We start from the raw sequence: 15032 nt of genomic DNA, 5'->3' as shown, positions 1-15032 counted from the left end.
TGCACCAAGCATTAAAGTTATACATCTTATCATTTAAATTATAATAATAGTGATTATAAAGGCCATGATTGAAAATGACCATATATTTATCATGACGTTTAATTTTCAGAAGAATTGACTGTAATAATAAAACATTATTTCAATTCTTTATAAAGAAAAATTTCACTTTTGCTGTTTGAAACTACAAACTCTCTTGTATATGAAACTGTATGACTGGGCTCAAGCCAGTCTCTTTCATGAGTGAGAGGGTGAAGCACAGAACCCTAGCTCAGCGGATTTCCATTGGTATTACCATTATGACAAAGCATGCTAAAACATACCAACTCATTAAATCTGACTTTCCAGGGCTGAAACCCAAGTTTGGGCATATTTGATGACAAGTACCATTCAGATTCTGTTGCTTATTCAGTATTAAGAAACACTGAATATATAAGCAGAAGTGTGGCTAAGAGTAATTTCCTATAGCATGAATGTAATTCTGAGTTGATGACTGATTTGCCCATACAGAAATAATAAAGTTCCTTTGCTAGCCTGAGCAATAATTTTTTCCATCCATTCCATCATCTACTCCATCAGCATTTCTAGAGACTACTTTATTTCAGGCTTAGTGTTTTGTGTTAAGGATAGAAAGATGAATGAGATCTGTGCAGATAGATTGTACAAAAACAAATAACTATCCACTTTGCCCAGGCTGGTAATTAAAGAATCTTGGCTTAGTTCTAGTACTGGAAACTGTATCTTTCTTCTTTCTCACATGAAAGAATAGAAAAACAAAAAAAGAAAATTCCATATAATAATATGGGCTACCATCGTGGGCATGATTTTTCTACATTCTACAGTGTAATTCTTCATTTTAAAGAAGTCTTTCTTCTCTACATTGTGCTGTTTGGGATTTTAAGCTATATTTTAGCTTAGCAACATTTTAATACAGCAATTTCTTGCCTTGACAAGGAAAACAATTCACATATTCAAAGGTCTGTTACAGAGGTTCCAAAGTCTGTTTAGGAATTCCAAAAGACTGTTTTAAATTTTTTGAATCCTTTATTTAGAGAATATTTTTATAAAGAAAATTTAACAAAAGTTTTTTCTGAAGATTTAAAGTCATTGCATTATAATTTCTTTTTTTCTGCTTTCTTCCTGAGTGTTTGAAGAGCATTCACTGTATATAATATAAAAACAAATAATGGTATGGTTGTCAGAGTAGAGGGAATTTGGATCATTTGGTTAAATTTCTGGGTAGAATGCATTTATAGGTAAAGAACTGATCCTCAGAAAGATTTACCTACTGTTGGTGATTTACATGCCTTTCTCACCAAAAAAAAATTAACTTTTCCCAAGTAATAGTTCCAAAGTTAATATAGTATCTGTAAATGATTTACTATAAGGAATTATAAAATTATTATAGTTATCTGTAAAGATCAATATATATTAAAATAACTAAATAAGAGTCATAGATTCATTTCTTTTTATCATTTACAAGCAAGTAAAGGTTTGTGTCTTTTTTCTTTATGTTTCCCATCATTTATTATTTTATTGGGTCAGTTATATTGTTTTCTAATAAAAATGCAAGGATGCTATCAAATACATGAATTTGTTCAAACAATAACTCTAAAGAATCAGAATATCGTTATCTGCATGAGTGTGTCATATACACAGATAGCAAGACATAATGGAGTTTTGACTGTTCATTTGTCAAGTATTTTAAAAGCCCAGAAATAAATGACTGTTCACGAAAACTTACACATTTGACAGCTTTTCACTATATCAGGTCATAAAGGTTTTATTAGCAGTACTACTATTTCTGTACAATTTTACAAAATATGAAATGCCTTCAGATGGTGTGTTTAAATGAAGTCATGCAATCTTCATCATAAACAGCCACACAGAACCCAGCATTTCATCTTGAAAGCAGGAAGACATACAGGCAGAGTGCAGATGGAGCTGAGGCAAGTGAAATGGAAGGGGAAGGAAAACAGAATGGATCAGGCATGGAGGCCAAGCACAACCCACTAGAGGTTGGCAGTGAGAGTTCTGAGGACCAGTATGATGACTTGTATGTGTTCATTCCTGGTGCCGATCCAGAAAATAACTCACAAGAGCCACTCATGAGCAGCAGACCTCCTCTCCTGCCGCCGCGACCTGTAGCTAATGCCTTCCAACTGGAAAGACCTCACTTCACCTTACCAGGTAAGTTTAAGGTTAGAAAAAAAAACAAAACAAAGACAAATCTTTGACAGGCTTACATAGCAAATATTGCAGTGGCAAATCTATACAGAGCAGATCAGCTTTTGAAACCAAGAGCAACATTCTTCCTATTCTTTAAAAACTAAGGCCTGGGAAATGAGGCAAGAGATACCTACCTCTACCCTGTTCTTTTCTTTATTTCCTTCCCTCCTTCCTTCCTTCCTTCCTTCCTTCCTTCCTTCCTTCCTTCCTTCCTTCCTTCCTCCCTCCCTCCCTCCCTCCCTCCTTCCCTTTCTTTCTTCCTTCTCTCACTTTTTCTCTGTTTCTCTCTTTCTTTCGTCCTTGTCTCATTCCAAAGCTTTAAGAAAATAAAACTTGGAAGGAGTCTGTAGTTCTTCATGTAAAATGAACCTCAGGCATTCTGTGGAAAAGGAAATACAACATTGCTTTTAAAACATACTCTCAGTCTTCAGACAAAAAGTGAAATGCTAATGATCGAGAATTTTCAGATGAATTTGGGTACTTTAATCACTTGGTAGCTGTGGGAGAATTAAGCATTAAAGGGTTTGTCCCATACTGCACTGACACCAAAGTTTAAAAACACTGTATACACTATCCAAGTGGAAGAAGAGTCAACATAGCTGTCACTGGCATTTGTTCCCAGGTGAAGGAATTGGGGTGTGGAAAGTGGGTGTGGGGAATCTGTCCTTGCGGAGGGCATGAAGAGGAGCTTCCACATTAGTTTTATCTGCCTGGAGTGTTCAACAGCCTGACAAACACCCAGCTCCAGGCTCACTCTTACAGTCACAAATTATCATCTACTTTTTGATCATTATTTCATATGAACTTTCCAAATTTATATTTATTTTCCAAATAAAATGTTCTTAAGAAGACAATTTAGTTGAAAAAAAAACTCCTTATCAAAACCCCATTTTCACTATAATTTAGTTGTTGGGTCCTAGAAGGCTACAAAGTACAAAAACATGACCTTGTTTCAAAAAGTAAATTTTTAAGCAGTGAAATTTAGTATTTGGGCTGGGCACAGTGGCTCATGCCTGTAATCCCAGCACTTTGGGAGGCCGAGGCGGGTGGATCACCTGAGGTCAGGAGTTCGAGACCAGTCTGGCCAACATGGTGAAACCCCATCTCTACTAAAAATACAAAAATTAGCTGGGCGTGTGCCTGTAATGCCAGCTACTGGGGAGGCTGAGGCAGGAGAATCGCTTGAGCCTGGGAGGCGGAGGTTGCAGTGAGCCAAGATCATGCCACTGCACCCCAGCCTGGGCAACAAGAATGAGACTCCATCTCAAAAAAAAAAAAAAAAAGGAATTTAGCATTTGTGTCCTTGAAGGCTCTCTATGAAGACTCAGGTTTACCAACATAAGCTTTATTAAGCTTATGCACTGTATTTAGAGATGGAAAGTACTGCTTAATTGAAAGCTCTGAAGCCTAATGGATATTCCTCTGACTCATTCATTCATTCAACAGATATTTATTACCTACTATATTTGAAGGTCTTGTGGACCCTTAACATTTATCCATGAAGTAGATATATTAATATTTAGTGGTTAGGGGAGAAAACATCATAAGTTAGTAGTACACTGACTACAAAATTCTGGCATATTTTTCTCATTTTTTCAGATCTGAGTAATTTGTTATAACAAAATTAATTGTCAAGAAGGTAAATTTGTCTTGTGTCAGATTATTTCTCTTAAAAGTGCTAATATTAAATCATATTTTTCCTAATGTAAATTTCTATATATGGTATGTTCGTTAGCAGGTCTAAAACGACTCTACCAAGGGTCTTCATGAGATATCTAAGATCAGAAATGTAATCTTGGCTAATATATCTCCTGAAAACTAGCAAATATAAAAAGCAAAATAAAATACTCACTTATTTAATTTAAAAACCCTATTTTTACATTTTATATTCAGTATTACTTTTATCTTATCTTTTCATAGTACTGATATTAGAAGTGGATAATAAAATGCTGGCATTTTTTCTTAAAAATGTTTTGTTGGTCTTTAAATGCAAGGCTGTAAGCTGTCACTTATTTTTTTGCCAGAGACTTTGTATGTCTTCTTTGGCTAGTGATACCTTCAGGAGTTGTTCTTTATGAGTAGCTTCCATCTGCCATCAAGTTACTGAAGGAAAAAAAAAAAAACAGCCATCTCCTCAGTGCTGTAGGCATCAAATTCCTCACCATGGATTTACGGACTTCTTCATTGGAGAAACTAATAACATTTAATACTATAGAGCACTTTACAGTTTATAAAGAACCCATTGTTTCTTTTTAACTTCCCAAGAATCTTGGAAAGTAATTATCAGATCCCTCCTTGACTGAGTTCCAGGAAGCCCTATAATTAGAATGTGTCAGTTACTTCTATTAACAGGTCTCCTAGGCTATTAGGGTTTTTCTCTTTTTTATACAGTCTTGCCCCAATTACTTCAAAAGTTGGAATTATAGAAGTGATTTGTTTTAATCTTTCTTTATTAATATACCACCTGAATTGAGAAAGCTTAGGTCCCACTCTTAACTGAAAAGTATTATCTGATACTTTGGAAAATAAAAAGTAAAATGTATTATTTCTAGTGCAAGGCCAACTTTAGAAATAGTTGGGAAGAGAGGTGGGTGGGGAAACAAAGAGAGTTAAGAGCTCAGGAAATCGGTTCATAAATGTAAAATGGTTGACACATTCCGCTAAAAATGAAACACTGAAAAAGTGGTTCCCACACACTTAATCCAGTTTTACCTGTGTTGCTGTAAGTGAACCAGAAGTCATAAAGTCAAAATCTTTTTTTTTTTTTTTTGAGACGGAGTCTCCCTCTGTCACCCAGGCTGGAGTACAGTGGCGCAATCTCGGCTCACTGCAAGCTCCGCCTCCCGGGTTCACGCCATTCTCCTGCCTCAGCCTCTCCGAGTAGCTGGGACTACAGGCGCCCACCACCACGCCCGGCTAATTTTTTGTATTTTTAGTAGAGACGGGGTTTCACCGTGGTCTCGATCTCCTGACCTCGTGATCCGCCCGCCTCGGCCTCCCAAAGTGCTGGGATTACAAGCCACCGCGCCTGGCCTTAAAGTCAAAATCTTAAAACCATATTATTCATAGGATAAAAGGCAAGCCGTGGTGAATTGAAAGTTAGTGCTAGGCACATCAGTAATTAACACTTCTTAAGTTAAACTAAATGAAACTATAAGAGTTAAGACTCTGTTGGGAGATTATCTTAATTTCGCCTCATCAACTTACCGAAGGCAATTGCTGAATCTCATTTTATTCTGCTCTGCTACTTGTCTTTCCCCTTTTAAGTTTTTCCACTAAAATCTTCGTAAGTAAACTAATTTTGGGAGTATCAGATTCTCACCAAACAAAGGGCAAATTCAAAAAAGAATGAAAATGAAAAAAAAAGCCTTCATTGGCCTGATAGAGAGCCATTGAAATTCTTTTTAATTTACTTGTTAATCAAAGCATATTATATCTTTGTCTTATTAATAACTGCTACAAAAATATTTTAACATATTCTTATAAAAATATGTCAAGATATTACTGAATGTAAAAACCATCAAAGACTCTGAAACCTATAATTTTATTCTTTTCATGTGAATTCATTCTCACACCATTGATCATCCATGCTGTCTTTTATGTCATGAACTCTACTTTCAGTGTCTTTCATCTATGTTTTTTGTTTATTTTTTTGTTTTTATTTTTGAGGCACAATCTCGCTCTGTTGCACAGTCTGGAGTGCAATGGCGTGCTTATAGCTCACTATAGCCTCAAACTCTTTGGCTAAAGCAATCCTCTCTCCTCAGTTTCTGGAGTAGCTAGGAGTACTGGCCGCCTAGCTAATTCTTTTGTTTTTGTAGATACTAGGTCTCACTAGGCTGCTCTCAAATTCCTGGCCTCCAGCTATTCTCTTACTTCAGCCTCCCAAAGCACTGGGATTAGGCACAGAAGCCACTGGCCAGTGTCCTTTATCTATGAATAAGGCCCATGTTGGCTTGTAGAAAACAAGAGCTGCATTTTTGAAGGTCAGTTTGTCATAGTCAAAGACCGACTGCTATGAAACCGACTAATGGTGCCTTTGGCTATTTCTCCCTATCATTTTCAGAGAAATTAAATTTTAGGTGAAATATCCAGTGCAAGCAATATGAAACATGAAACAATTTCAAATGAAAAAAAAATCTAAGAATATTATGCTTGAAAAGCACAAGTTTTCAAAGCTGTGGAGTTTCAGACATAGATTTATAACTCGATTTCCTGATATGAAATCATTCTTTATATGTAAAAGTATATATAATATATAAAATAATACATAAAGGTATATTTAATATATATATAATATAGATAATTATATTTTATACATTAAATATTTATATATGAAATAATATATAAAAATAATATATTATATATATATATCTCTCTCTACACAAAATAATATGGAAAGTATTTAAATGTTTTAAAAAAACCCATGTCTTAAGCACATGGATTTTTTTAATACATGTATTTTTCTTAATACAATTTAAATTACAAACTGCAGGATGGTTTGTTAGTAAGTTACACAGCTCACTTTTTCTGCATTTAGGGGGTGACATATAAATTATTCTCCTGGAGTCACGAGCTCTTCTCTAATATTGTCTCCTATGGCACTTGACTAAGCCATCTTGGGAAGCTCAAAAAAGTGACAGATGGACACCAATAATATTGCATATAACAGAAGAGTAAACACAATGTAAATATTTCATAAACAGGGACAATGGTGGAAGGCCAAATGGAAAGAAGTCAAAACTGGGGTGATCCTGGTGTTAGACAAGAAACAGGAGATGAACCCAAAGGAGAAAAAGAGAAGAAAGAAGATGAAAAAGAGCAGGAGGCGGAGGAAGACCCATATACTTTCGCTGAGATTGATGACAGTGAATATGACATGATATTGGCCAACCTGAGTATAAAGAAAAAAACTGGGAGTCGATCTTTCATTATAAATAGACCTCCTGCCCCCACACCCCGACCCACAAATATACCTCCAAAAGAGGAAACTACACCTTACATAGCTCAAGGTAATTATCATTGTTTGTTGTTTGTTACTTGTTAATTTTTTTTGTCCAAAATTTTGAGGATGGGAGGAGGGGATACGGTGATGCAATTAGTGCTCTAAAACGCCAAAGAGTAAACATTTTTTTTCAGGTCACAGCTAAGCCATACTGGCTCATTTTTTTTCACTGAGTTTTTTTTTTTTATTATCATTATACTTTAAGTTCTGGGGTACATGTGCAGAATGTGCAGTTTTGTTATGTAGGTATACACGTGCCATGGTAGTCTGCTGTACTCATCAACCCGTCACCTACATTAGGTATTTCTCCTAATGTTATCCCTCCCCCAGCCCCCCACCCCGCAACAGGCCCCAGTGTGTAATATTCTCCACCCTGTGTCCATGTGTTCTCATCGTTCAACTCCCACTTATGAGTGAGAACATGCGGTGTTTGGTTTTCTGTTCTTGTGTTAGTTTGCCGAGAATGATGGTTTCCAGCTTCATCCATGTCCCTGCAAGGGACATGAACTCATCCTTTTTTATGGCTGCATAGTATTCCATGGTGTATATATGCCACATTTTCTTTATCCAGTCTACTATTGATGGACATTTGGGTTGGTTCCAAGTCTTTGCTATTGTGAATAGTGCCACAATAAACATACATGTGCATGTGTCTTTATAGTAGAATGATTTATAATACTTGGGTATATACCCAGTAATGGGATTGCTGGGTCAAATGGTATTTCTAGTTCTAGATCCTTGAGGAATCACCTCACTGTCTTCCACAATGATTGAACTAATTTACACTCCCAACAACAGTGTAAAAGCATCCCTGTTTCTCCACATCCTCACCAGCATCTGTTGTTTCCTGACTTTTTAATGGTTGCCATTCTAACTGGTATGAGATGGTATCTCACTGTGGCTTTGATTTGCATTTCTCTAATGACCAGTGAAGATGACCGTTTTTTCAAGTGTCTGTTGGCTGCATAAATGTCTTCTTTTGAGAAGTGTCTGTTCATATCCTTTGCCCACTTTTTTGATGAGGGGTTGTTTTTTTCTTGTAAATTTATTTAAGTTCTTTGTAGATTCTGGATATTCTCCCTTTGTCAGATGCATAAATTGCCAAAATTTTCTCCCATTCTGTAGGTTGCCTGTTCACTCTGATGATAATTTCTTTTGCTGTGCAGAAGCGCTTTAGTTTAATTAGATCCCATTTGTCAATTTTGTCTTTTGTTGTCATTGCTTTTGGTGTTTTAGACATGAAGTCTTTGCCCATGTACTGGCTCATTTTTAAATTTAGAAACATAGCGAGTAAAGAAAATAAGAATGATGGACTGGGTTCCGGTTTCTACTTCCTCATTAAGAAGGATAATGACAAGTCTTTCAGAGAACATGAAACCATAGCATATATGTAGAAATTCTACTTGATACTTCCTTCCTAATTCTATAAGAAAGACACTCAACTCCTATAAATAATATGCAACACAAGAACATTTAAATATATGCCACAGATCCACCTAAGAGAAGCATAATTACTCATATATACTTAATATTTTCAAAAGAAACCATTCTATTCCTTAAGCTGCATGTATTGAGAGATTCATATAAGAAAACTTAGCAAGCATGTGTAAAGTATTTATCAGTATAAAACACACTTATTTAATGATGATCTACTCTTTTTTTTTTTTTTTTTTTTTTTTGAGACGGAGTCTCGCTCTTTCACCCAGGCTGGAGTGCCGTGGCGCGATCTCGGCTCACTGCAGGCTCCGCCCCCCGGGGTTCACGCCATTCTCCTGCCTCAGCCTCCCTTGTAGCTGGGACTACAGGTGCCTGCCACCTCGCCCGGCTAATTTTTTGTATTTTTAGTAGAGACGATATTGTTCAAGAAACTATAACAAATTAGGAAACTATAGCAAATTAATCAACTGTTTCAGCTGAAATAAAACATGAATTGGAACAGTTGTCTAGATTATAGATTATAAAGTCAGGGAATGAACCTTTGCTAGAAATTCTCAGGTGGTCTCTCACAGTTTAATATCTCTAGGTTATTACTATCTCCTTGACAAAGTTGCTAAATACCAGTAAATACTTTTAAAAGAGAAAGTGGATATAGCTTGATACAAAAAAGTTATACTCTAGAAATTTTTGAAGAAATACCTCATCTCCTATACTCCAATGCTTAGGGAGTTTCTCAGGACAAGAATGGAATCCCATGTGGTGCTGGTCTACCGTTTGGCCGTTATCTTCCCGTCCTTCTATTGGTGGTCATATTCTTGTTTTCCAAGATCTCTGTCTTGTTCTCTGTTGTTCTTTTTTGTAGGATTCTTTTCTCTTTTAGGTGGCATGGGTACAGAGAGATATAATTCAATATCTTTGTTACTGATTTTGCTTCATTTTGTTTTGATTTGTTTTTAAATTTCTTTTGTTCTTACTTTTCCTTCTGCTCTCATATTGTCTCTGTTGTCTTTACTTGTTGTTTGTTCTGCCTGTAACATTTGATACTTCCATCAAATATGGCTATTCTTAGCTATGTTTTCATGTTTAACAATGAAGCACTGGCCAAGCATGGTGGATCATGTCTGTAATCCCAGCACTTTGGGAGGCCGAGGCGGGTGGATCACCTGAGGTCAGGAGTTCAAGACCAGCCTGGCCAACATGATGTAACCCCGTCTCTACTAAAAGCACAAAAAGTTATCCGGGCATGGTGGTAGGTGCCTGTAATCTCAGCTACTCAGGAGGCTGAGGCAGGAGAATCGCTTGAACCCAGGAGTCGGAAGTTGTAGTGAGCCAAGATTGCGCCACTCCACTCCAGCCTGAGCGACAGAGTGAGATTCCGTCAAAAAATAAAAAAAAATGAAAAAAAAAGAAGGAAGTACCAAATGCCTCAGTGGAAATTCTACTTGTTAACTTATGGACAGCATTGTAGGGTAATTAGGAAGTAGGTAACCAGCTTTTTCACTGGATGGCCCCAAAATATTATTTATGTAAGTCTATTCACCTATGCTTTTAACTTTTTCTAGAATACTCTTCAACTAACTGTAGTCTGCACTTACATATCCAGTTCCCAGCATGCTGAGATTAGAATGCAGGAAGAAGACTGGGAAATTTCACCATTCAGAATGCACAATTTAACTTGTTCTCCCTGTTTTCAGTCTAGTGTGTAATTCCTGCCACCCAGTGTGCCTTGTGTACCATGTCCAAAACTACTTCTGTTCAATTTCTCTAATGAAGAAACCTCCCATTATGGGTGAGTGCTTCAATTCACAGGACTGGAGAAAGAACTTGGGGCTATGGTTTAGGCTTTCAACCCATCCCCAAGTTAAATAAGTACATTTGGATGGTTTTCCTCTAATTGACTTATTTATTAGTTACATAAACATTGATTGAGTGCCAATGATAAAACCTGTGTACCAAGTATGAAAATTCTGTACATGCAATGTTGCAATTTGTCCTATAGGTATATGCTCACGTAGAAACATTAAAGAATCTTAAAGATCTTGAGTTTCTAATAAATTTTAAAGGTTACTTATCTCACCCATCCCAAGACTGGCACCCTTCAATATTTATAAGTTGTCTTTCTAATTCAATCATACAATATAATTTACTCTCATTATATTTGTAGTACATGGAGATGAAAACTAGTGCTATAATTATTTTTTTGCAATTAAGTATATAAAATAGCTATGGTTATTTACCCTGTATCCCAAATAAGTAGCAAAAGCTGGACTACAAATAAGGTCACCAAAATCCTCTTCCATTTTTTATTTCCTTTTCTCTTTCACTGGGATATACTTGCCTGCCTTTTTCTTTTATGCAATTGATTGTTGATCATTCTGTTCCCACATTAGGATGAGATTACCTCATCAGCTAACTCATTCTTGATGCTCTTTGCATTTCACAGAGCCTTTCTTCACGGCTTTCCTTTTTTTCCCCCCTAGCCTGGGCAGATCTATTAAGTCAAATTGCACCATTTCCCAGAAAACCATCCATTCAATTAGAAGATTAATTTATGGCCCCACTGCTTGCCAGAGTCCAAAAATGGTATCTGTATATTGGTGTATTCAGGGTGTGTTAACATAGCCAGAATTGAAGGATTTGGAATATTGGAATAGGAGATAGAGGAAAAATACAGGAATGCACAATCCCATCTTACTATTTCAGAAACTGAAGAAGTAATGGCAAAGGAACTAGGCAAAGGAAAACCATGCTGGCTTTGCAGAAAGACTTGTATTCAAATTTAGCTGATATTACCCAAGCAAGCAAATTCACGTATTTGAGATTGAATTTCCTCACTGTAAGCTGAGGATACAAATGATATATACTTCAAAGATTGTTAATCTTTAAATGATATAAAATTAGAAAATACCCAGCACAATACTTGACATGTGGTATATGCTCAACGCATTATAATTAAAACAATTCTACTTTTTCTTTTCTCAGTTTAGTGTCTGTTTCTTGGATTCTGGTGGAATCAGAAGTTAGTTAGGGAAAATAATAGTGCTGGAGTGTGTGAGGGAAGGAAGACCCTATATTCTAACAGAACAAGTTGGCTTAGTCATCTTCTTATAATAATTATTATTAGGCAGCTTTCATGATAATTGCTAATTCATGCAATAACCCCACATAGTTGGCATTAATAACCTCATTTTAGAGATAAAGAAACTAATGCTCAGCAAGTGCCAGTGTCTTGCCCAAAGTGATAAAACCAGGAAGAGGAAGAGGCAGGATTTGGACCCAGATTAATCTGGATCTCATGCCTGAGCACATGGCATCACAAATTTCCATCACTGATGATATATTTATTCCTGGATTACTTGTTAATATTTATTTATTCCTTCTAACCTATAAGATCCATGAAGGAAGAGACCAAACTAATCTGTTTTTCCCCATTGTATCTCTGGTGCCAAGATCAGTGCTGAATTCACAGTAGAAACTATGAATATTTGGTGAATATTAACTGAATGAAATGATAGAAGTGACAAGATCCACATCAATGTGGGTAGAACAGAAGACTTCATTAACACTCTGGAAGGTAATCAGAAGACTATATCAGTCTACTGATCCCTAAATTTATCCTGCTTTAAACCATCTTATGTCCAAAACACTACCAACTTGAAGGGAAGAGCCCACACAGAACTGGACAAAGCTCTAGGTTATTCATATACAGCTAAGCACTCTAACTGCTTCCGCAAAGCTTAAAACATAAAACTCTATTTCACCATCATCATCATCCCCTTACCCCAGAGACATAACTTATTAATGCAAAACTGAACCCATGTTGGCTGGGCCTGGTGGCTCACGGCTGTAATCCCAGCACTTTGGGAGGCTGAGGTGGGCGGATCACGAGGTCAGGAGATTGAGACCATCCTGGCTAACACAGTGAAAACACATCTCTATACTAAAAATACAAAAAATTAGCCAGGCATGGTGGCGGGCGCCTGTAGTCCCAGCTACTTGGGAGGCTTAGGCAGGAAAATGGCGTGACCCCAGGAGGCAGAGCTTGCAGTGAGCCGAGATCGCACCACTGCACTCCAGCCTGGGTGACACAGTGAGACTCCGTCTCAAAAAAAAAAAAAAAACTGAACCCATGTTGATTCATTTTATCAAGAGATATATTTCTGATTTTTTATCCCATTGCTGTTGTACTAAATTAGATCTTAGGTTAACAATCACAAGAATAACTCATTTTCATAAGTAAAATTTTTTGAAGTCTGCCTGTTTTCAGATATATTTTCCTCTACTTCTTTTTTTATCCCTGTAATATTGAAGAGGATTGGGTTCATTAAGCTGGAAGAATACAGAGGAATTAACACAGATTTATGGTCTTTAGTGACAGAATTCTTGATTTAAGACAAATCAGGGAAAGAAAATGAGCACTTGGCATGGCATAGATACATTGGTAGTAAAACTATGTCCATAAATCATGCAAAGAGATGAATGCCTATTGGGTAAAATTTTTCAGCATCAATGGGCAATTTTCTATTTGCCTCTCACACAATTAATAGAACAAAGATCTTTCTTCAGAATCCATGTGACTGATTTCGGGTAGAATATAATTTCCCTTTCAATTTCCAATTGCTACTGAGTTGCCCTTGGCATTTTGCAGTGCAACAAAGTTGTATATGACCTTTTTGAGAGCTACTCAGCTACAGGGACCCCAAAATGTCAAGTGCAACTCAGTTGCTCTCAGAAATTTTCCACTTGCAATTCACTTGTACTTGAAATTGATCACATACAATGCAATTGAAATGCAAAAAGAGAAAAAAGACCTTGTAGAAACTGTTAGGAAAATTTATTCATATCATTGTAAATGTGACAGAGTATAATGGTCTCTGTCCTCATTAGTGAAATACGGTCAAGTGGATTGAAGTAGGTCTTAGATCAAGTGCCTTGGATCCTCCTCCCTGGCTAGGTGACCTTGTCCAAACCGTTTAGTTTAAGGACATAGTATGTATATCACAGGTGCTCTCAGAATAGTGACATATTTATCATTATTTGTAAGCCTCATGTTCCTGTTTTTCTCCCTTGACTCTGCCTCATTCTTTTCCATGAGAGAGTGCTGGTGTAGCTCTGCAAAGGAGAAATTGTTCTGACCTGTGTTCATACTGTCCATTGAAGAGGAGCAAGTCAGCTCGTGTAACCCAGGTGTTGTTTGCTCTTTCTGTCATTCTCACAGTAGAACATCATGATCCCCTGGCTTCTTCACAGAAATACTGAATGAAACTTGAGAAGTGCTTTGCAGACCATCTGTTAGCATGTTGACGTAATGATGATGAACTTTTCAAGCCTCATCTTCCAAGAATTCAATTCCTTTATATTAGTGAAAATGGAAAGGAGGCAGTAATCAGCTGTAGTGTGAACTGACATTAAAAGATTTTCATTACACAAGACAATGAATGCGAATATTATCAAGCACTTAGATTTTCATTTGACAGCACAATGAATTCTGGTCTTTTTCCACTTAACATATGATGTTACTATTTGTTAAAAGCATCTGTAGGAAGAAGTTTAATTGACCTATAAAAGTTGTTCTTACCTGGCAGTGATTTGCTTCTTGTAAGACATTTGTCAATGTCTGGAGACATTTTGATTGTCAAGACTAAGAACAGTACTAGTGACATCTACTAGGCAGAGACCAAGAATGCTGCTAAACGTATTACAATGCACTGGACAGCCCCATAACAAAGAATTATCCAGTCTGAAGTGTCAACAGTAACACTGTTAAGAAACTCTTAACTGGATTATTTCCATTGTTAAGCCAGAGTAAACAAATACTTTAGAGAATGATTATTTAAAGATGAAATCACAGGTGCATCAAACAACCATATGAAACAGCTATCCACACCTACTGTCTTTTTAGTCACTTTAGATTTCTTGAATTCAGAATATTTTCCACCAGGACTTTTAATATGTGATTCTTTGTAATCTAAGTAAGTAGCTATTCGAGAAAAATAAGATGCTTCCTGAGGTTGGAAAATTGAAAAGAGTCTCCCCTAATGGATCAGCAGCATTGTGTAGTGAAATTCATGAGGATTATGAAGCCAGATGGAACAGAATTTTACTGAAGAATGACACTTACAGTTGTGTAACTTTGTGCAAATTACATAACCTTGCTTCACTTGTTTTTGGTTTTGGTTTTGGTTTTAAAGAAATGTAATACCTACTTCACAGGGTTTTCATGAGAACTAAAACTATATATGTACAGTGGCCTGCACAGGGTAGCATGTAGGAAATGGTAATTCCTGTGATGGAAGGTACTCTGTAGACACAGAGGTGAAAGTAGACCTGGCATATCACCCCAGTTAGGATGCCTTTTGCTTCT

At 36.6% G+C, this 15032-nt stretch overlaps 1 protein-coding gene across 1 annotated transcript in view; it reads left to right on the top strand.

Annotated features, from left to right (window-relative positions):
• BANK1 (B cell scaffold protein with ankyrin repeats 1) overlaps nucleotides 1-15032 on the top strand; it is a 281258-nt gene that overhangs the window by 228532 nt on the left and 37694 nt on the right. Inside the window, 2 exon segments of the mRNA XM_055296901.2 lie at nucleotides 1879-2187; nucleotides 6933-7238. Coding sequence (XP_055152876.2) covers nucleotides 1879-2187; nucleotides 6933-7238 — 615 coding nt within the window.

Source organism: Symphalangus syndactylus, chromosome 10 (genome assembly GCF_028878055.3).
Source record: "Symphalangus syndactylus isolate Jambi chromosome 10, NHGRI_mSymSyn1-v2.1_pri, whole genome shotgun sequence".
NCBI lineage: Eukaryota > Metazoa > Chordata > Mammalia > Primates > Hylobatidae > Symphalangus > Symphalangus syndactylus.
The sequence above is the reverse complement of the archived record's forward strand: the minus strand, read 5'-3'. Positions and strand labels throughout refer to the sequence as shown.